The 22,470-nt window shown below is 39.1% G+C and overlaps 1 protein-coding gene and 1 long non-coding RNA gene across 6 annotated transcripts in view; both read right to left on the bottom strand.

Annotated features, from left to right (window-relative positions):
- The window catches only part of LOC128029541 (endothelial cell-selective adhesion molecule), a 31,465-nt gene extending 29,749 nt beyond the window's left edge, over nt 1–1,716 (bottom strand). For 2 of the 4 annotated variants that reach the window (XM_052617380.1, XM_052617381.1), the window contains exon 1: nt 1,265–1,715. In XM_052617380.1, coding sequence (XP_052473340.1) covers nt 1,265–1,368 — 104 coding nt within the window. In that variant the 5' untranslated portion in view covers nt 1,369–1,715. Of the gene's footprint in view, nt 1–1,264 lie in introns of all 4 variants that reach the window. The other 2 variants (XM_052617379.1, XM_052617382.1) reach the window with 2 other exon arrangements.
- A 3,384-nt stretch (nt 1,717–5,100) lies between these two features.
- On the bottom strand, nt 5,101–9,781 carry LOC128029290 (uncharacterized). Of its 2 annotated transcripts, none has more exons than XR_008187329.1 (3): nt 9,345–9,781; nt 8,689–9,180; nt 5,101–5,780 (listed from the first exon to the last, which is right to left on the bottom strand). It is a non-coding gene; the product is annotated as an uncharacterized LOC128029290 (long non-coding RNA). The 2 variants fall into 2 exon arrangements; XR_008187330.1 differs by having other exon boundaries at nt 5,101–5,616.
- Nucleotides 9,782–22,470: the final 12,689 nt, after the last annotated feature.

Genomic DNA, 22,470 nt, shown 5'->3' with positions numbered 1-22,470 from the left:
GAACTTTCAATGGAGGGACAGAAATGTCTCAGGATTCTTAAAAAATATTTTAATATTCGTTTCGAAGATCAAAGTCTTATGGGTGAGTAAACTGTTAAACCATTTTCATTTTATTGGGTGAACTAGTTATTAAATGTTTCTCAAAAAATGAAATAAGTTCAGTATCAAGCATAGTATTCTACAGGCTACCACAAAAAAAAATAATAATAATAATAATGAACTGTGCAATGTAGTAATTTTGCAAGGCGGCATGTATGGTGTGGCAATATCCTTTTGGGGCCACACACGATAGGTCAAACAAAACCACTAAATGTTTGCAGGCTACAGCAATGTCATCTGGCAGTTTCCCCATTATATGGCACACTCTCCATATAATGCAATAACGGTGCCTCCCTGGAGGAACAGAAACAGTACCACATCAGCAACTTGCCATGTTGGAAACACAGACCAAAACCCTGACAAAGCAACCAATACCAGTTTAATAAGGCTCCCTACGTTTCAAAACATCCAAGAGGCTATGAGGGCATGTGAATGCAATTTTAGCATATTCTACTTTGTCGATAAATTGGGAGTTTTGAAGCTCAAGGAACGAAATCTGTAGCAAAATGGCACAGTTGTAACTTGTCAGCCAGCACTGAGAGTGTATTCGTACCTTGTTCTTGCTTGTAAAAATGCCAGAGTAATTCAGCGGATTACAAGATCCTCTGACTTGAAGCTTGTTGGAGATTAATCAGGACAATAGTCATATCACGACACCTGAATACACTGCAACTACTTTTAGGTGTTGGCTACAAATGGTTTTACTGTGTCAATCTTCATTTTACCACCTGATTTACTATAAGGGACAATCAGGATTCAAGATAGTAAGGCTTAATGTGATGACTTCCCATTAGGCAAATAAGAGCAATGGCCGTACATCAGGATAACATCTGTTAGTAAGGAATAAATATCAATTTCTTAAATAATATTTAATAACTAGAAACAAATTATGAGGAGTTCTACATGGGTTATTTTATTATTACTGATTCTCTTATTGATTCTATTGTTATTGGGTCTCTCCCTCAACACATTTAGCTACAATATCTAACTGTATAAAATGAATGCATCATCTAAGATGAACAAAAGTATTTGATTTGAGACTTTACTTATGACACAGTCCCTTTTAACTCACAGTTCGCTCAACATAACATACGTTGCCTACATGGATTTTGAGAATGCAGTATTGCACAGAGTTAGCTGATATTTCTCTTCCCATTTCTCTTACCAGGAAGCACGCACAGCAAGGCGAGGAGCAGAAATGTTGGAGGTCTCCAGTCCATCAGCATCTCCATCGCCCGTCATGAAGCCTCCGCTCGGGCGACAACTCATACAGCATCCAGTGATACTCACTCCGCGCTCTTCTTATTCTTAGCTGTCTCCTGCCTTCCCTCTGTTGTTACAATTAATATTTTGTGTACTCAACCCCGACAGAAGAACTAGACTCCAGCTTGTACATGTAATCCCCTTCCCTCCTCTTTTCTCATCCGTGCAGCGGACGGCATCTGGAGAAGGGCTCTTTGGAATGCTTTGGTGGTTCTTTTTTTCTAAATAAACTCTCTTCGAAAAGTTACGCTAGCATTTTCACTCATAAGTGAAGTTTCTGGCTGTTGTTGGACGGTACCAGTCGCGTCTGTCACCTGAGCGTGAATCCCCTCGCAAGACTAATGTGTGCTGAAGCCACGCCCCTTTCAGCCTACAGGTGTCACGAGCGCTCCTCGAACATTTCCTCTATGTAGCTACTATTCTTTACGAATAGCCAATTAATAATAATAATAAAAATTAATTTCTAAATTTAATTTAATATAAAAATATATATTCAATATAATGATTAATAGCCACATGCAGTGGAACATCACACTGTTGAACTATTTAAATCTATTGAGACTCTGAAAGCGTCCCTGGATATATATATATATATTTTTTTTTTTCTGTTTATTTCCTTTGATAATACTATGATTACAACAGTTTTTACAAAAGTATTTCTATTTTAATGTTGTTTTTGTTTTAGATTAAGAAAACACATAATCAAAAACACACACAGACACACACGCACACACACACACACACACACACATTTTTAGCAGTGGAACAAACTCATCCTGACATAACAAGCCAAAAACAAAACATGCACAGTGAAAGCGTATTAATAACTCATGCACAGTGAATCCTTATACAATGGTGAATGAGTCTAAACTAGGAAACCATTTCTTTCCTATTGAAGGCTGATTTAAATTTACAAATATATTGTCATTTGATATGTTGAAATCTGAGTAAATATAGAAGCCACCTCGAGGTAAAGCTATAGAAAATAAATCACTGGTTATATCTGACATATAAGAATCATTTTCAGTGTAAGTTACCATCAGATTGAGTTCGAGCAACCTATTACTGTCTCACATATGCATTGTGACAGGAGTGGGTCTGTGATATTAGGCTAATAGGGTACAGGCGAAAGCATATACAGACCCCGAGCTTACTGGATGGTTGCCATAGAAACACATCAGAAGTTAATGTATTAAGGCTGCTCAATTATTGGGAACTGGTGAGCTCAGATCTTTGATTGTCTTGTCTGAGCTTTCCGCTTAACTTAAACTACAGGTACAACGTGTCTGGCACAAAGACTGTGATTAAGAGAAAATAATCAACTAGAAGTCTTGGTGGTAAGTCAAGCCTGTGCTGTAGGCCCACCCTTCATTTATTCAGTGTTACTGCAGCCCGCTGTACAAATGAGTTGCATTTCCTGACAGCGATTTTCAAACCGCAACATAAGTATATATTAAATTATGCTTATTTATTTAACTTACTACGACAATCTGGTCAGGATTAATAATTATCCTATCACTGAAAACCTTTGGCAATGTCATCAGTCAACTTTCACACCACTCAATTATAAATATCAATTTTAAATATCATTTAAATATTATATTTTATGAATAGAAATATTGCCATATAAATAGAGATTTAAAAGCAGATGCCAAAAATGTTTTGGGGTGTCTTTTGGTGTTACCATAATAAAAGACAATACTGAGTGGCAGCTAGTTACAGCTGCTGTGAGCACTACTACTTCAGTGAGAGGAGCAAAAATGATCAGATCTTATGGGTGTTGATTGATGAAGCAGTTTAAGTAAAGAAGATTTTATAGGCTGTCGATGTTGTGTCTGCAACAGAGGGAGATATAAAAGCATGCACATAATAAGCGTGCCAAAAAATCGGGTATATATATATATATATATATATATATATATATATATATATATATATATATATATAGCAAGATGACTTGCCTTTTTCTTCACATTTAATATTATGATATCCATTTGGATTTCCATGGCATTGAAAGCTATGTTGGGAAGACAATGGTTTAAGAAATAGTTTACCAAACATGAAAATTTGCTGAAAAGGCCATTAAGATTGTTACTTCATTGGTACATATTTGGAGAAATTTTGCCTTATATCACTTGCTCACCAGTGGATCCTCTGACTGCAGTGAATGGGTGCCATCAGAATGAGAGTCCAAATGCTATGGTTTTCTTTTCTCTTGTCTGTAATTGATCATAGACACCTCAGAAATAATTTGGTCAAAGCCAATTGTCAATCAAAGGTTCTTCTATACAAATGGACTGTACTTTCTGAAAACAAGGCAAATTCACTAAGAGTCTAAAATATATATTCAATATAGAATTATACAGGCCTCTATAGTAAGGTTACATAAACCCCCTGTTGATCAGGGTTTTAGACATGAGGATAATAATTCACTTTAAAGTTTTGGATTTTTTTCACTGAACTATATTTGTATGATAGTTTGCCCACTGTTATTAAGCCATTTGCCTCTCATTTAATGTGAATATTATTTCTATTGCATTTTTATGTTTTCTAGATAAAAGTAGTTGAGACAAAAAAGTATAATACATATAACTAGATAGTAAAGTTTGTTTTCAAACTTTAAGTTGGCTTGAAAAAGCCTGGCCAGAAAGTTAGAAAAATGTAGAAAGTTTGAAAAGCTTAAAAAGTTTAAAAAATGTAAAAGTTTGAAAAGTTAAGAAGTTTAAAAAAGAAAGTGATTAACATATTACTAGCATTATAAGCAAGTGACTACCATGTCTTTAGCATGATTAACAAAGTTGTTAACATGTTTCTAGCATGTTGAGAGCATGATTTTAGCATGATTAGCATTTTGCTAGCATGTTTCTAGCATTATTAGCATGTTGCTAGCATGTCGCTAACATTTTGCTAGCATGATTAGCATGTTGCTAGCATGTTTGTAGCATGATTAGCATGTTGCTAACATGTTTCTAGCATGATTAGCATGTGGCTAGCATGTTGTTAACATGTTTCGAGCATGATTAGCATGTTGCTAGTATGTCGCTAACATTTTGCTAGCATGATTAGCATGTTGCTAGCATGTTTGTAGCATTATTAGCATGTTGTTAACATTTTAGTAGCATGATTAGCATGTGGCTAGCATGTCTCTAGCATGATTTTCATGTTGCTAGCATTTTATTAACATGATTAGCAAGTGACTAGCATGTCGTTAGCATGTTTGTAGCATGATTAGCATTTTGCTAGCATTTTGCTAGCATGATTAGCATGTTTGTAGAATGATTAGCATGTTGTTAACATTTCGCTAGCATTTTGTTAGCATGATTAGCATGTTGCTAATATGTTTGTAGCATGATTAGCATGTTGCTAGCATGTCGCTAGCATGTTTGTAGCATTATTAGCATTTTGCTAACATGTTTCTAGTATGATTAGCATGTTGCTAGCATGTTGCTAGCATTTTTGTAGCATGATTAGCATGTTGTTAGCATGTAACTAACATTTTGCTAGCATGGCTAGCATGTTGTTAGCATTTTTCTAGCATGATTAGCATGTTGCTAGCATGTCGTTAACATTTTGCTAGCATGATTAGCATGTTGCTAGCATGTTTGTAGCATGATTAGCATGTTGCTAACATGTTTCTAGCATGATTAGCATGTGGCTAGCATGTCTCTAGCATGTTGTTAACATGTTTCTAGCATGATTAGCATGTTGCTAGCATGTCGCTAACATTTTGCTATGTTTCTATGATAATCGAGCTAAAACCAGTTGATTCAGTTAGAAACCAGCTAAGACCAGCTTGACAGTGGCCAAAACCACTTTAAACCATGTTAGAAGTATGTTTCTAGTCTGATTAGCAAGTTACTAGCATGTTATTAACATGTTTCTATGATAATCTAGTTAAAACCAGTTGATTCAGTAAAGAAAACCACCTAAAACCAGCTAAGACCAGCTAAAGCCAGCTTGACAGTGGCCAAAACCACTTTAAACCATGTTAGAAGTATGTTTCTAGTCTGATTATCAAGTTACTAACATGTTGTTAACATGTTTCTATGATAATCTAGCTAAAACCAGTTGATTCAGTAAAGAAAACCACCTAAAACCAGCTAAGACCAGCTAAAGCCAGCTTGACAGTGGCCAAAACCACTTTAAACCATGTTAGAAGTATGTTTCTAGACTGATTAGCAAATTACTAACATGTTGTTAATATGTTTTTATGATAATCTAGCTAAAACCAGTTGATTCATTAAAGAAAACCACCTTAAACCAGCTAAGACCAGCTAAAGCCAGCTTGACAGTGGCCAAAACCACTTTAAACCATGTTAGAAGTATGTTTCTAGTCTGATTAACAAGTTACTAACATGGTATTAACATGTTTCTATGATAATCTAGCTAAAACCAGTTGATTCAGTAAAGAAAACCACCTAAAACCAGCTAAGACCAGCTAAGGCCAGCGTGACAGTGGCCAAAACCACTTTAAAACTTGTTAGAAGTATGTTTCTAGTCTGATTAGTGAGTAACTAGCATGTTGTTAGCATGTTTCTATGCGAATCTGGCAAAAACCAGCTAAAAACAGTGGATTCAGTAAAAACCAGCTAAAACCCAGCTAAGACCAGCGTGAGAGTGGTCAAAACCACTTAAAAACCAGTTTGGGAGACTAGCCAAAACAACTGATCAGCTTAGGCTGGTTTTAGCTGTATTCTCAGTAGAGAGTTTTTAAGGTTTGCCCTGGTAGTAGACAGCTTAAATATATTATAAGCCTTATTTTTCAAAAGTTTGTACCCCCGCAATGAAAGTCTATGGGATTTAAGGTGGTTTTGGTAGTCTGGTTTACGAAAACCATAAGCCGAATCAGTTAGAAAAGATATAGCAACCCGAGTCAGACCAGTCTGAAGGTCTGACCCGAGTTTGGTGGTTCTAGCTTGAAAGCTCTAGGAGGAGATAGTGTTTAAAATTTGGCTCAGAAGAATAATAATAACTAGATAGTAAAGTTTGTTTTCAAACTTTAAGTTGGCTTGAAAAAGCCTGGCCAGAAAGTTAGAAAAATGTAGAAAGTTTGAAAAGCTTAAAAAGTTTAAAAAATGTAAAAGTTTGAAAAGTTAAGAAGTTTAAAAAAGAAAGTGATTAACATATTACTAGCATTATAAGCAAGTGACTACCATGTCTTTAGCATGATAAACAAAGTTGTTAACATGTTTCTAGCATGTTGAGAGCATGATTTTAGCATGATTAGCATTTTGCTAGCATGTTTCTAGCATGATTAGCATGTTGCTAGCATGTCGCTAACATTTTGCTAGCATGATTAGCATGTTGCTAGCATGTTTGTAGCATGATTAGCATGTTGCTAACATGTTTCTAGCATGATTAGCATGTGGCTAGCATGTTGTTAGCATGTTTCGAGCATGATTAGCATGTTGCTAGTATGTCGCTAACATTTTGCTAGCATGATTAGCATGTTGCTAGCATGTTTGTAGCATTATTAGCATGTTGTTAACATTTTAGTAGCATGATTAGCATGTGGCTAGCATGTCTCTAGCATGATTTTCATGTTGCTAGCATTTTATTAACCTGATTAGCAAGTGACTAGCATGTCGTTAGCATGTTTGTAGCATGATTAGCATTTTGCTAGCATTTTGCTAGCATGATTAGCATGTTTGTAGAATGATTAGCATGTTGTTAACATTTCGCTAGCATTTTGTTAGCATGATTAGCATGTTGCTAATATGTTTGTAGCATGATTAGCATGTTGCTAGCATGTCGCTAGCATGTTTGTAGCATTATTAGCATTTTGCTAACATGTTTCTAGTATTATTAGCATGTTGCTAGCATGTTGCTAGCATTTTTGTAGCATGATTAGCATGTTGTTAGCATGTAACTAACATTTTGCTAGCATGATTAGCATGTTGCTAGCATGTTTCTAGCATGATTAGCATGTTGCTAGCATGTTTCTAGCATGATTAGCATGTGGCTAGCATGTTGTTAGCATTTTTCTAGCATGATTAGCATGTTGCTAGCATGTCGTTAACATTTTGCTAGCATGATTAGCATGTTGCTAGCATGTTTGTAGCATGATTAGCATGTTGCTAACATGTTTCTAGCATGATTAGCATGTGGCTAGCATGTCTCTAGCATGTTGTTAACATGTTTCTAGCATGATTAGCATGTTGCTAGCATGTCGCTAACATTTTGCTAGCATGATTAGCATGTTGCTAGCATGTTTCTAGCATGATTAGCATGTTGTTAACATTTTAGTAGCATGATTAGCATGTGGCTAGCATGTCTCTAGCATGTTGTTAGCATGTTTCTAGCATGATTAGCATGTTGCTAGCATGTCGCTAACATTTTGCTAGCATGATTAGCATGTTGCTAGCATGTTTCTAGCATGATTAGCATGTTGCTAACATGTCGCTAACATTTTGCTAGCATGATTAGCATGTTGCTAGCATGTCGCTAACATTTTGCTAGCATGATTAGCATGTTGCTAGCATGTTTCTAGCATGATTAGCATGTTGCTAGCATATCGCTTACATTTTGCTAGCATGATTAGCATGTTGCTAGCATGTCGCTAACATTTTGCTAGCATGATTAGCATGTTGCTAGCATGTTTCTAGCATGATTAGCATGTTGCTAGCATGTCGCTAACATTTTGCTAGCATGATTAGCATGTTGCTAGCATGTTTGTAGCATGATTAGAATGTTGCTAACATGATTAGCATGTGGCTAGCATGTTTGTAGCATGATTAGCATGTTGTTAACATTTTAGTAGTATGATTAGCATGTGGCTAGCATGTCTCTAGCATGATTTTCATGTTGCTAGCATTGTATTAACATGATTAGCAAGTGACTAGCATGTCGTTAGCATGTTTGTAGCATGATTAGCATGTTGCTAGTATGTCTCTAGCATGTTTTTAGTATGATTAGTATACAACTAGCATGTTGCTAGCATGATTAAAATGTGACTAGCATGTGGCTAGCATGGCTAGCAAGTGACTAACATGTTTCTATGCTAATCCAGGTAAAACCAGTTGATTCAGTTAGAAACCAGCTAAGACCAGCGTGACAGTGGCCAAAACTACTTTAAAACCATGTTAAAAGCATGTTTTTGACATGATTATCAAGTTACTAACATGTTGTTAACATGTTTCTATGATAATCGAGCTAAAACCAGTTGAATCAGTTAGAAACCAGCTAAGACCAGCTTGACAGTGGCCAAAACCACTTTAAACCATGTTAGAAGTATGTTTCTAGTCTGATTAGCAAGTTACTAGCATGTTATTAACATGTTTCTATGATAATCTAGTTAAAACCAGTTGATTCAGTAAAGAAAACCACCTAAAACCAGCTAAGACCAGCTAAAGCCAGCTTGACAGTGGCCAAAACCACTTTAAACCATGTTAGAAGTATGTTTCTAGTCTGATTATCAAGTTACTAACATGTTGTTAACATGTTTCTATGATAATCTAGCTAAAACCAGTTGATTCAGTAAAGAAAACCACCTAAAACCAGCTAAGACCAGCTAAAGCCAGCTTGACAGTGGCCAAAACCACTTTAAACCATGTTAGAAGTATGTTTCTAGACTGATTAGCAAATTACTAACATGTTGTTAATATGTTTTTATGATAATCTAGCTAAAACCAGTTGATTCATTAAAGAAAACCACCTTAAACCAGCTAAGACCAGCTAAAGCCAGCTTGACAGTGGCCAAAACCACTTTAAACCATGTTAGAAGTATGTTTCTAGTCTGATTAACAAGTTACTAACATGGTATTAACATGTTTCTATGATAATCTAGCTAAAACCAGTTGATTCAGTAAAGAAAACCACCTAAAACCAGCTAAGACCAGCTAAGGCCAGCGTGACAGTGGCCAAAACCACTTTAAACCATGTTAGAAGTATGTTTCTAGACTGATTAGCAAATTACTAACATGTTGTTAATATGTTTTTATGATAATCTAGCTAAAACCAGTTGATTCATTAAAGAAAACCACCTTAAACCAGCTAAGACCAGCTAAAGCCAGCTTGACAGTGGCCAAAACCACTTTAAACCATGTTAGAAGTATGTTTCTAGTCTGATTAACAAGTTACTAACATGGTATTAACATGTTTCTATGATAATCTAGCTAAAACCAGTTGATTCAGTAAAGAAAACCACCTAAAACCAGCTAAGGCCAGCGTGACAGTGGCCAAAACCACTTTAAAACTTGTTAGAAGTATGTTTCTAGTCTGATTAGTGAGTAACTAGCATGTTGTTAGCATGTTTCTATGCGAATCTGGCAAAAACCAGCTAAAAACAGTGGATTCAGTAAAAACCAGCTAAAACCCAGCTAAGACCAGCGTGAGAGTGGTCAAAACCACTTAAAAACCAGTTTGGGAGACTAGCCAAAACAACTGATCAGCTTAGGCTGGTTTTAGCTGTATTCTCAGTAGAGAGTTTTTAAGGTTTGCCCTGGTAGTAGACAGCTTAAATATATTATAAGCCTTATTTTTCAAAAGTTTGTACCCCCGCAATGAAAGTCTATGGGATTTAAGGTGGTTTTGGTAGTCTGGTTTACGAAAACCATAAGCCGAATCAGTTAGAAAAGATATAGCAACCCGAGTCAGACCAGTCTGAAGGTCTGACCCGAGTTTGGTGGTTCTAGCTTGAAAGCTCTAGGAGGAGATAGTGTTTAAAATTTGGCTCAGAAGAATAATAATAACTAGAATTAAAAGTTAGTGAACTAACTTTGATGTTGGCTTGGCCATCTTGGCCATGGGGCAAAAGAGCCACAGTACTTGTGTGCCCAACATTCTTGAGTTGCCCTGCTGCAAAAAAATAAAAATAATAATACCATAAAAAAATACACCTGCAACAGTCTTTTTCCATGGTCCCTTGCTGTTTTCTTTTTTTAATAAAAAGCCTAGGCTATGATAACAGCTACGACAGGGTTATCTAGCAGAATGCGAAATAAGTCATGCAAAAACCATAATCTCCTAAATACCATTCAATGTAATCTTATTTTAATAGTACTGACAACATATTTTAAGTTATCACACATTACTGAAAAATTAAAGAAGGGACACTATATATAGTATACTTTGGCGAGTCAAGAGCTAAACAAAAAGTCCTGTTTCATTACAAAATACTGTAACTTTTATAAACTTTATACTATCACCACAAAATTTTAATTAATATTTATTATAAAATAAATATTTCATAAAACTGAAACTTAAATATATTATTTCTATAGGCTATACAAAACAGAAAAGAAAAAAAGACTAAATAATAAAGCTGAATAAGCTGATCTATAGCATGTTAAATGGTGGTTGCCTGTCTATGAATGGTACAGCCCTCTAAGCTCACAGAAGTGGTTTGCCCAAGTCCTCAGCAGCCAATGAAATTGACCTCTTCAAACTGATTTTTAACGTGTACTTCACGTGTATTTCACGTGTATTTCAACATGAAATACATGTTAAATACCCGCTGATTTTTCACGTGTAAACAACATGTATTTAACGTGTTAAACAATATTGGATATAATATCGGAGTAATATAGTATTTTAAGAAGCTATTAAAAAATATATAAATGACTTTACCATGTTGTGCAGTGCCGATAAATAAATAATATTAAATACGTGTTGTCTACGCATGAAATACACGTATTTAACGTGTTGTTGACGCGTTAAAATTCACGTGTATTTGACCCTCTTGGCCTTCCATACACATTAAACGTGAAAAAAGGACATCGCGTTGTTTTGATATGGATTACTTTATCACAGAATATTTGTTCGGGAGCACTTGTTTGGTTTAAAAGTAGACATGTCAAGTTTTCTATAGATATATCTCTCATGTCTCTTCGTTGAGTATTCATGGAGTTACAGTTCATTTTAATGTCGTGTTTGTAAATGAAGATCAGCGCAGACCAAGGCTGCAGACAGCACACCTTGTTTGTTATCTTTATTTTATAAGTGCCCAAAGTTTTGTTGTTATTATGTTTGTATCCAAAAAAAGTAGACCCTTTACAGAGACACGTTAAAATTCACGTCTATTTGACCCTCTTGGCCTTCCATACACATTAGACGTGAAAAATGGACATCGCGTTGTTTTGATATGGATTACTTTATCACAGAATATTTGTTCGGCAGCACTTGATTTGTTTAAAAGTAGACATGTCAAGCTTTCTATAGATATATCTCTCATGTCTCTTCGTTGAATATTCATGGAGTTACAGTTCATTTTAATGACGTGTTTGTAAATGAAGATCAGCGCAGACCAAGGCTGCACCTTGTTTGTTATATTTATTTTATAAGTGCACAAAGTTTTGTTGTTATTATGTTTGTATCCATAAAAAAGTAGACCCTTTACAGATTCGATTGATGTATTGCTCGATTAAAACTGAAAGTTTAATTTAAGTAAATTTCGGGGTTATCAGGAGAAAATGACTCAAAACGCGTATATGCGTTAATAGACTCCAGAGTTAAAAGGCTGTCGTGACTTTTTTTCCTTCCAGTATTCATAAGCTGTATCACGCTGTCAAATTATATTTCATTTTGCACACATAAACAGTTCAAAAACACCTGAATTCTGCTCTTGTTGTGTTCTAATGGGTGGATTCGTGCAATTCGCTGTGATATTATTTTTGGAAGCGCTCATTTCTCTCTCGTCTTTCTCTCTGTTCTTTGGCCAGAGACATAATTTACGTTATAAAACGTATTCTTAAAATACACATTTCTGTTTTAATAAATGGTCATATTAAATCATAGCATAACATATAAGTAGGTACAAAAATAATCAGTGATGCATGCGACCCTTTTGGTCTCAGTGTAGCTCCCTGCTTTACCATGTTATGCAACGCTGAGCAATCGCTGCGATGTTCAGCCTGACAGATAAATCTCACAAGCACATATAAACACTCATTTTCATGTGTATAATATATTCTTCTAATTGTTTTGTGCCGTTTCGCTGCAGTGTTTTAATGTGAAAGGCTGTAATTTCTCTGTGGACTTCAAGTGTTCAGAGAAATACATCGCTAGCTCGCGGGCAGTTGGCTGCCGCGAATATATCATGTTATTACTTTAAACAGTTCAGAAACATCTGAATTTAGCTCTTGGTGTGCTCTAACGTGTGGATTGCGTGCAATCGCCGTTTTAAAAGGTCTTAAATAAGAATAAATTCGCTCGTTGTGAGCTCTAAGAGACAATGCCTCCAGCAGCTGACCAGCCGTGATTCTTCTCTCGTCTGACTGGTCTCTGCCCAGAAATAAATTATTAATGAGCCCTGACCCCTGTAATCAGATATGTTGGTTTAGCTTGTCAGTTTGAGGGAAATTGTATTATTTACTTGTATTTTTAACCAATGTAAAAGTGAAAGTAAACAAAACTCCGGGTATTGCAACCAGTAGGGGCGCGATTTTTCTCAGACAATGGAAGTCTATGGGTAATGAGTTTTTACATTTAAAAATTAATAAAAAAAAAACTTTAAGTCTGATCATTCTGAAAAGATATAGCAACCTGCACCGCTCTATCCCGCAGGTGTCTGCCGAGTTTGGGGCTTGTGGCTTTAAAGCCCTAGGAGGAGTAGCGTTTAGAATTTCTGTGTCAGAAAAATAATAATAAGAAAAAGAAGAAGTTTAAATAGCATAACAGTATGTTGGCTTGTTGCCAAGCCAACATAATAAGACTAGAAGGTACATTTCCTGAAGAAAATGTGAGTGGTGCTTGCAGTGGCAAAACTCAGCGCCCTGTTGCTAGGTTGTTGCAATGAGGTTGCTACGGTGGTTGCTAAGGTACCCTGGGTGGTTGCTAGGGCGGTTGCTAGGGTCCCCTTGATGGTTGCTAGGGCCGTTGCTAGAGTACCCAGGGTGGTTGCTAGGGTAATCGGGGTGGTTGCTAGGGTGTTGCTATGTGGTTGCTAGGATACCCGGGGTGGTTGCTAGGGCGGTTGCTAGGGTCCCCATGATGGTTGCTAGGGGCGTTGCTAGGTTACCCAGGGTGGTTGCTAGGGTAATCGGGGTGGTTGCTAGGGTGTTGCTATGTGGTTGCTAGGATACCCGGGGTGGTTGCTAGGGCGGTTGCTAGGGTCCCCATGATGGTTGCTAGGGCCGTTGCTATGGTACTCAGGGTGGTTGCTAGGGTAATCGGGGTGGTTGCTAGGGTGTTGCTATGTGGTTGCTAGGGTACCCGGGGTGGTTGCTAGGGCGGTTGCTAGGGTCCCCATGATGGTTGCTAGGGCCGTTGCTAAGGTACCCAGGGTGGTTGCTAGGGTAATTGGGGCGGTTGCTAGGGTGTTGCTATGTGGTTGCTAGGGTACCTGGGATGGTTGCTAGGGCGGTTGCTAGGGTAATTGGGGCGGTTGCTAGGCAGTTGCTACGGTACTTGGGGTGGTTGCTAAGGTGTTGCTAGGCGGTTGCTAGGGTGTTTTGGCTGGTTGCTAGGCAGTTGCTATTTGTCTCCTGGGTGGTTGCTATGATGTTACTAGGTGGTTGGCTGTTGTCACAGATGGTCACTATGTAGTTATTATAGAGTTCTTAGCCCATTTGAGCACTTAGCTAATCACTATTAGCATGTAGCTAATCACTGCTAGCATGACTAGCATGTTGGAAGTCCAGTGTGCTAGCATGAGTCAAAAATCCAACCGCCATGTCTGTACGATGTTCTGATGCAGAGATATAGGTCGTGCAAAACGGTTGCTAGGGTACCCCCATTGGTTGCTATGGAGTGGCTTGGCAGCTGCCAATGGTGATACTCCAAAGGCTGCTCGTCAATATAAACCAACCCCCATGCCTCTACGATGTTCTGATGCAGAGATATAGACCTTGCAAAACGGTTGCTAGGGTACTGTGTTTGGTTGCTAGGGAGTGGCCTGGCAGCTGCCAATGATGATACTCCAATGGTTGCTTGCTAATATAAACCAACCCCCATGCTTCTATGTCTTTCAGATGTTAAGATATCTCTCTATACTTTGGGTTGCTAGGTAGCTCTTAATGGTTGCTAGGGCGTGGCTAGGTTGTCATGAAGGAGATACATGATTGGCCGTTTGCTGCCCGAGTCAAACGAGCCCACCCTCACGTTTCTATGACACTTCTATCCAAAGTTATTCATTTGATCTTTTTCAATGGAAGTCTATGGGGCTTGTTGCTATGGCGCTCTATATGGTTGCTAGGGCGTGGCTTGATAGATTCACAGTGATCCTGAGAGACTGATTGGTTGCCTGATTCAAATGAGCCCACCCCCTTGTCTCTATGACACTGTGATCCAGAGTTATGTTCAATACAAAATCCCTATGTAATGTCCCATAGCAGGAAAAGTCCTCCCTATACTTTGTATTAGGGCCATTTTTGGGGGGCTCTTGCGCCCCAGGGGTCCAACTTATACCCCACTGCGGGGTATGTTCTCGCACAGCCTGATAGCCTCTCCAAATGTGGAGATTCACGTGTTTCTGCGAAATTCTCTCTCGGAGCTACGGTCCGTCAAAGTTTGCCGCAATGCATTGTCTATGCGATTTTTCGCCAGTTTTTTCGCCCGGTGTACGAACATCGTACGCCCGATCGCTTATAAAAGTCATAGCACACCATTCCCGATTAGGCCGCACGATTTGACGCCTGTTTCGTTGGTCTGTGACAAAAACTGCGGGACTAGTTACGCGCCGAAATTTGTACGGATCTAGTATAATAATAACTAGAAGGTACATTTCCTGAAGAAAATGTGAGTGGTGCTTGCAGTGGCAAAACTCGGCGCCCTGTTGCTAGGGTGTTGCAATGAGGTTGCTATGGTGGATACTAGGGTACCCTGGGTGGTTGCTAGGGTCCACATGATGGTTGCTAAGGTACTAAGGGTGGTTGCTAGTGTACCCGGGGTGGTTGCTAGGGCGGTTGCTATGGTAACCTGGGTGGTTGCTAGGCAGTTGCTACGGTACTTGGGGTGGTTGCTAAGGTGTTGCTAGGCGGTTGCTAGGGTGTTTTGGCTGGTTGCTAGGCAGTTGCTATGGTCTCCTGGGTGGTTGCTATGATGTTACTAGGTGGTTGGTAGTTGTCACAGATGGTCACTATGTAGTTATTATAGAGTTCTTAGCCCATTTGAGCACTTAGCTAATCACTATTAGCATGTAGCTAATCACTGCTAGCATGACTAGCATGTTGGAAGTCCAGTGTGCTAGCATGAGTCAAAAAATCCAACCGCCATGTCTGTACGATGTTCTGATGCAGAGATATTGGTCTTGAAAAATGGTTGCTAGGGTACTCTGGTTGGTTGCTAGGGAGTGGCCTTTCAGCTGCCAATGATGATACTTCAAAGTCTGCTTGACAACATAAACCAACCCCCATGCCTCTACGATGTTCTGATGCAGAGATATAGATCTTGCAAAACGGTTGCTAGGGTACTGTGTTTGGTTGCTAGGGAGTGGCCTGGCAGCTGCCAATGATGATACTCCATTGGTTGCTTGCTAATATAAACCAACCCCCATGCTTCTATGTCTTTCAGATGTCAAGATATCTGTCTTTGGATTTTGGTTGCTAGGTAGCTCTTAATGGTTGCTAGGGCGTGGCTAGGTTGTCTTGAAGGAGATACATGATTGGCCGTTTGCTGCCCGAGTCAAACGAGCCCACCCTCATGTTTCTATGACACTTCTATCCAAAGTTATTTATTTGATCTTTTTCAATGGAAGTCTATGGGGCTTGTTGCTATGGCGGTCTATATGGTTGCTAGGGCGTGGCTTGATAGATTCACAGTGATCCTGAGAGACTGATTGGTTGCCTGATTAAAATGAGCCCACCCCCTTGTCTCTATGACATTGTGATCCAGAGTTATGTTCAATACAAAATCCCTATGTAATGTCCCATAGCAGGAAAAGTCCTCCCTATACTTTGTATTAGGGCCATTTTTGGGGGGCTCTCGCGCCCCAGGGGTACAACTTATACCCCACTGCGGGGTATGTTCTCGCACAGCCTGATAGCCTCTCCAAATGTGGAGATTCACGTGTTTCTGCGAAATTCTCTCTCGGAGCTACGATCCGTCAAAGTTGGCCGCAATGCATTGTCTATGCGATTTTTCGCCCGTTTTGTCGCCCGGTGTACGAACATCGTACGCCCAATCGCTTATAAAAGTCATAGCACACCATTCCCGATTAGGGCGCACGATTTGACGCCTGTTTCGTTGGTCTGTGACGAAAACTGCGGGACTAGTTACGCGCCGAAATTTGTACGGATCTAGAAGAATAATAATAACTAGAAGGTACATTTCCTGAAGAAAATGTGAGTGGTGCTTGCAGTGGCAAAACTCGGCGCCCTGTTGCTAGGTTGTTGCAATGAGGTTGCTTTGGTGGTTGCTAAGGTACCCTGGGTGGTTGCTAAGGCGGTTGCTAGGGTCCCCATGATGGTTGCTAAGGTACCCAGGGTGGTTGCTAGGGCCGTTGCTAGGGTACTCAGGGTGGTTGCTAGGGTGTTGCTATGTGGTTGCTAGGGTACCCGGGGTGGTTGCTAGGGCGGTTGCTAGGGTCCCCATGATGGTTGCTAGGGCCGTTGCTAGGGTACCCAGCGTGGTTGCTAGGGTAATCGGGGTGGTTGCTAGGGTGTTGCTATGTGGTTGCTAGGGTATCCGGGGTGGTTGCTAGGGCGGTTCCTATGGTCCACATTATGGTTGCTAGGGCAGTTGCTAGGGTACCCAGTGTGGTTGCTAGGGTACCCGGGGTGGTTGCTAGGGCGGTTGCTAGGGTCCCAATGATGGTTGCTAGGGCCGTTGCTAAGGTACCCAGGGTGGTTGCTAGGGTAATCGGGGTGGTTGCTAGGGTGTTGCTATGTGGTTGCTAGGGTACCTGGGGCGGTTGCTAGGGTCCCCATGATGGTTGCTAGGGCCGTTGCTAGGTTACCCAGGGTGGTTGCTAGGGTAACTGGGGTGGTTGCTAGGGTGTTGCTATGTGGTTGCTAGGGTACCAGGGGTGGTTGCTAGGGTGGTTGCTAGGGTCCCCATGATGGTTGCTAAGGCCGTTGCTAAGGTACCCAGGGTGGTTGCTAGGGTAATCGGGGCGGTTGCTAGGGTGTTGCTATGCGGTTGCTAGGGTACCCGGGGTGGTTGCTAGGGCGGTTGCTAGGTTCCCCATGATGGTTGCTAGGGCCGTTGCTAAGTTACCCAGGGTGGTTGCTAGGGTCATTTGGGCGGTTGCTAGGGTGTTGCTATGTGGTTGCTAGGGTACCCGGGGTGGTTGCTGGGTTGGTTGCTATGGTAACCTGGGTGGTTGCTAGGCAGTTGCTATGGTACTTGGGGTGGTTGCTAAGGTGTTGCTAGGTGGTTGCTAGGGTGTTTTGGCTGGTTGCTAGGCAGTTGCTATGGTCTCCTGGGTGGTTGCTATGATGTTACTAGGTGGTTGGTAGTTGTCACAGATGGTCACTATGTAGTTATTATAGAGTTCTTAGCCCATTTGAGCACTTAGCTAATCACTATTAGCATGTAGCTAATCACTGCTAGCATGACTAGCATGTTGGAAGTCCAGTGTGCTAGCATGAGTCAAAAAATCCAACCGCCATGTCTGTACGATGTTCTGATGCAGAGATATAGGTCGTGCAAAACGGTTGCTAGGTTACTCCGTTTGGTTGCTATGGAGCGGCATGGCAGCTGCCAATGGTGAAACTCCAAAGGCTGCTCGCCAATATAAACCAACCCCCATGCCTCTACGATGTTCTGATGCGGAGATATAGATCTTGCAAAACGGTTGCTAGGGTACTGTGTTTGGTTGCTAGGGAGTGGCCTGGCAGCTGCCAATGATGATACTCCAATGGTTGCTTGCTAATATAAACCAACCCCCATGCTTCTATGTCTTTCAGATGTTAAGATATCTATCTTTGGATTTTGGTTGCTAGGTAGCTCTTAATGGTTGCTAGGGCGTGGCTAGGTTGTCTTGAAGGAGATACATGATTGGCCGTTTGCTGCCCGAGTCAAACGGGCCCACCCTCATGTTTCTATGACACTTCTATCCAAAGTTATTCATTTGATCTTTTTCAATGGAAGTCTATGGGGCTTGTTGCTATGGTGCTCTATATGGTTGCTAGGGCGTGGCTTGATAGATTCACCGTGATCCTGAGAGACTGATTGGTTGCCTGATTCAAATGAGCCCACCCCCTTGTCTCTATGACACTGTGATCCTGAGTTATGCACATAACAAAATCCCTATGTAATTTCCCATAGTAGGAAAAACACACTGTTTCATGGGTGATCCCTCACCATAATATGTCTATGGGGCAACTTTGGGGGGCCCTTGCGCCCCAGGGGTACAACTTATACCCCACTGCGGGGTATGTTCTCGCACAGCCTGATAGCCTCTCCAAATGTGGTGATTCACGTGTTTCTGCGAAATTCTCTCTCGGAGCAACGGTCTGTCAAAGTTTTCCGTAATGCATTTCCTATGGGACGTTTTTCGGGCGATTTTTCGCCCACTGTACGAAAATCGTACGCCCGATCGCTTATAAAAGTCATAGCACCCTTCTCCTCAATAGGCCGCACGATTTGACGCCTGTTTTGTTGGTCTGTGACAAAAACTGCGGGACGAGTTACGCGCCGAAGTTTTGTACGGAAGAAGTAAGAAGAATAATAATAATAACTAGAAGGTACATTTCCTGAAGAAAATGTGAGTGGTGCTTGCAGTGGCAAAACTCGCCCCTCTGTTGCTAGAGTTCTCTTGATAGTTCCTAGGGTGTTACTATGCGGTTGCTATGGTACACTTTTGCTAGGGTTTTTGGGGTGGTTTCTAGGGTGTTGCTATTTTTTTTTTTTTTTTTTTTTTTTGTGGTTTTCAAGGACAGAAATATCACTTACCAAAAATAAATAATAAAGTAAATAATAAAACAAAATGTTACAAATAAAGTACAGCACAAGCAAATCATGCAATGACAGTGTTGACTTTAATATTTAAAAGAATACCTCAGAGAATTTATTGCTATCCATGTTCAAACTGATTGTATTTGATGTATATATGATTGACCTGAAGAATAAAAACTATACCATACACTTGAACAATTATGAGCAACGTTTATTTTTTTTATTATTATGCATTATAGCTATAACAAATACCCGCAGAGAGAGCCAACCGCCTGTTGATATTTCATTTTACAGCACGATTCAATGTCGTTTAAAAATATATTTAGTTTGAATATTTAGATCTAGGTCAAATCAGAGGGACTTTTATTTTGAAATCACGATGCATAGAGATATGTTGTCTCCAGTGTTTGCAAAGATGATTTACGTTACAAATCTAGTGAGACAATGCACACAAACACACACAGACCCAGACCCCTTCCAGCCAAAACTTTATACCGATATCGCGAGACTGCTTCTCACCTGAATGAGTAATATCGCGAGATCTCGTGAGCTCCCAAAAGTCAGGTGAAATGGCTATTTATAACACGCGCTGCATTGTTCATTTTGCGTGAAAATATTTTTATCCAAACCAAAAAGGAACAATAATTTCATATGTAATGCCTTTTAAAAATTCAAGTATTTTTCAAGGACCTTTAATGTGGCCGTTTTCAGGTTTTAAATGTCAAAAACTCATTATTTTATAAAGTTTAAATACTATTTGCCATCAAAAATACCAACTTTTAGCTAAACTGCTTATATTTTCAGTGAATTGTAAAGCTTTACCACACAGTACCATAGTCATACATTTCTGCTTCATTACTGATTTTCATTTACCATAAAGTTTTAACACATTTTTTTAGATAAAATAGTATTGATTGCCAGCCACAGCTTTGTGAAGTGGGCTAAGAGTTGGTCACCTGGGGGTCAAACCTGCAGTGGATCTTCTGAGCTTCATGACGGAGGACCTTTCTGTACTCCAGACACTTACCAACACCACAGTGGTGGACTGTTTATTTACAATAAACAACACAGAAGAGAAGTGAACCGTTCAGGTGGGATGGAGTTCATTTGTCAGACCAGAGAAATTAGCTATTAGTAAACTATGTGCACATATCTACAAAATGTGTTTGTAATTTTTTCTGTCAGGCGCATATGTAGTTAGTTAAATGTGCATTAACTGTTGATTTTGCACTCATAACAAATGAATAAATTTACTGTCACTGCAACCAAATTTTATCAACAATATTCAAATATTAAGGCTGACATTTTAAGTCTTGAAAGTGTATAGTCATCCAGTGCATAGTCATCCAGATCAAGTAAGAGTGTGATGTTAGCAGGTTTAGAGGTAAAACAAAGTTTGCTTATTGGATTTGCAGAATTGTGATAAAAATATCAAATATTTACACACAAAGTGGTCTTCATGTATAGAATACAAACCTTATTTAAAAGTTTAACCATCTTATTGTACCATCTGTGAATATACCATTCAATAAAGACAAACATGCAGGATTAGCCAATTCTCCTAAAATGTTTATAAAGAAGAATCTCGCCTCACCAAACCCAAGTCCAGCCACAGCTAGATCCTGTAGCTTTTAATTCACTACCATTAAATATTCTTTGTCAAATTAAAATCAATGATTTCTGGACACCATAAGGTTATTTAATTTTTTGCAATCCTTAGTCCTGACATTAAATATTTTAATTAAAAAAAAAAAAATATATATATATATATATATGTTAACAGTGAAAATATGTAGAGACATATTGTGGCCTTGATTTAAAAAAAAAAAAAAAAAAAAACACCTTTCTGGAACCAGCATACCTCAAGTAAGCAAGGTTTGGGTCAATCTACTGAGAGTATATGTGACAGTAAGTTAACCTTGCTTTCTGGAAAAACCCCTGGACCTTCTGTGAAGTTCACAAGAACACATTAAATGTGCCATTAAAGAAGATTCAATAAAGACAAAAACACTTGATGTGCCAATTCAACCAAAATGTTTATTAAAAGTTTTAGAAAACGCCTGTTGTGCCAAATCCCACCCTATAAATGTCATACTAGCTCACGTATAAATATTATTTTAACTTCATATTAAACTTATAAAATTATGAAAGTAAAAAACAAATATCTTACTGTTGCAATAATAAAAAATTTACAATCAAGTTTCTATTTTGGCAGAATGGTGATGAAAGTGTTTGAATTATTGTATTAATAAAGTGAACCTTGCGCATGTTGCATTTAAAGCCATTGTAAAATACTCAATTACCATCCATGATTGTGTCTATTACTGCACAAGTGTTTATAAAGGGCATAAGGCCATACATAAGCCCTGTGATTTCAGAAAACAACAACACCCCTTAGCAGTTCTGAAAGCACTGTTAATCACAGCATCACAGGGCTTACTGCTTTACTGTAAGTGACTAAGCCATAACATGATTTCACTTTTATTTGTTTAAATTTCTATGATTCAATTAAAAAAATATGAACCGAGTCGCAAACTGTTGTTTTGGAAACCCTGGTCGGCAGGGACGCGAGAGGGACACAGGATTTGACACAACACCCCCAGTGAGCAAGCCAGTGGCGACGGTGGCAAGGAAAAAACTCTTAAGGAGATAAAAAACCTTGAGAGGAACCAGACTCATCAGGGGGAACCCATCCTCCTCAGGCATGGCGTACACATTATAAAAACATTAGTATTCAAACTAATATATGAAATAGTTAACTGAGACCAATTATTTTATATAATAAGATGATTTAAAAATATATATATTAAAACTGATTAATCGATCATCTAATGATTAAAGGCAATCAGGGGTATAATGAAGCATGTCCCGCCATCTAGCCGCTGGATCTGACATGGCAAACAGGCTGGACACCCTGAGGTAGAGGGGGTAAAACAGATATGATCATGTTAGTGAATTGAATTTATTTTTTTCATTCTATAAGACTTACAGAGCATAAACTTTCAGGTCAGATGTATGTTTTGCAAGAGACATTTCTGCTCTCTCACTTCTGAGAACCATCATACACTTAAAAATCTAAGCGTTCACATCAAAATACATTCCCCTGAACAAACACACTGTATGATAAAATGCACTGAAACACTAGACCTTACCAGTATTATTGACAAACTTTACCTCATTGCTTTAATGTGCTTCTTCCATTGCTTCTTTGGTCTTCAGCATTGTCTTCAACTCCAAACACATCTGGTCCCGTCCTCTGGCAATGAAATTGATAAATGAATAACAGGATCACTGCATACACATTTACTAATAAACTAAAAAAAATTAGTAAAC

This window comes from Carassius gibelio, chromosome A15 (genome assembly GCF_023724105.1).
Source record: "Carassius gibelio isolate Cgi1373 ecotype wild population from Czech Republic chromosome A15, carGib1.2-hapl.c, whole genome shotgun sequence".
Classification (NCBI taxonomy): domain Eukaryota; kingdom Metazoa; phylum Chordata; class Actinopteri; order Cypriniformes; family Cyprinidae; genus Carassius; species Carassius gibelio.
The sequence above is the reverse complement of the archived record's forward strand: the minus strand, read 5'-3'. Positions and strand labels throughout refer to the sequence as shown.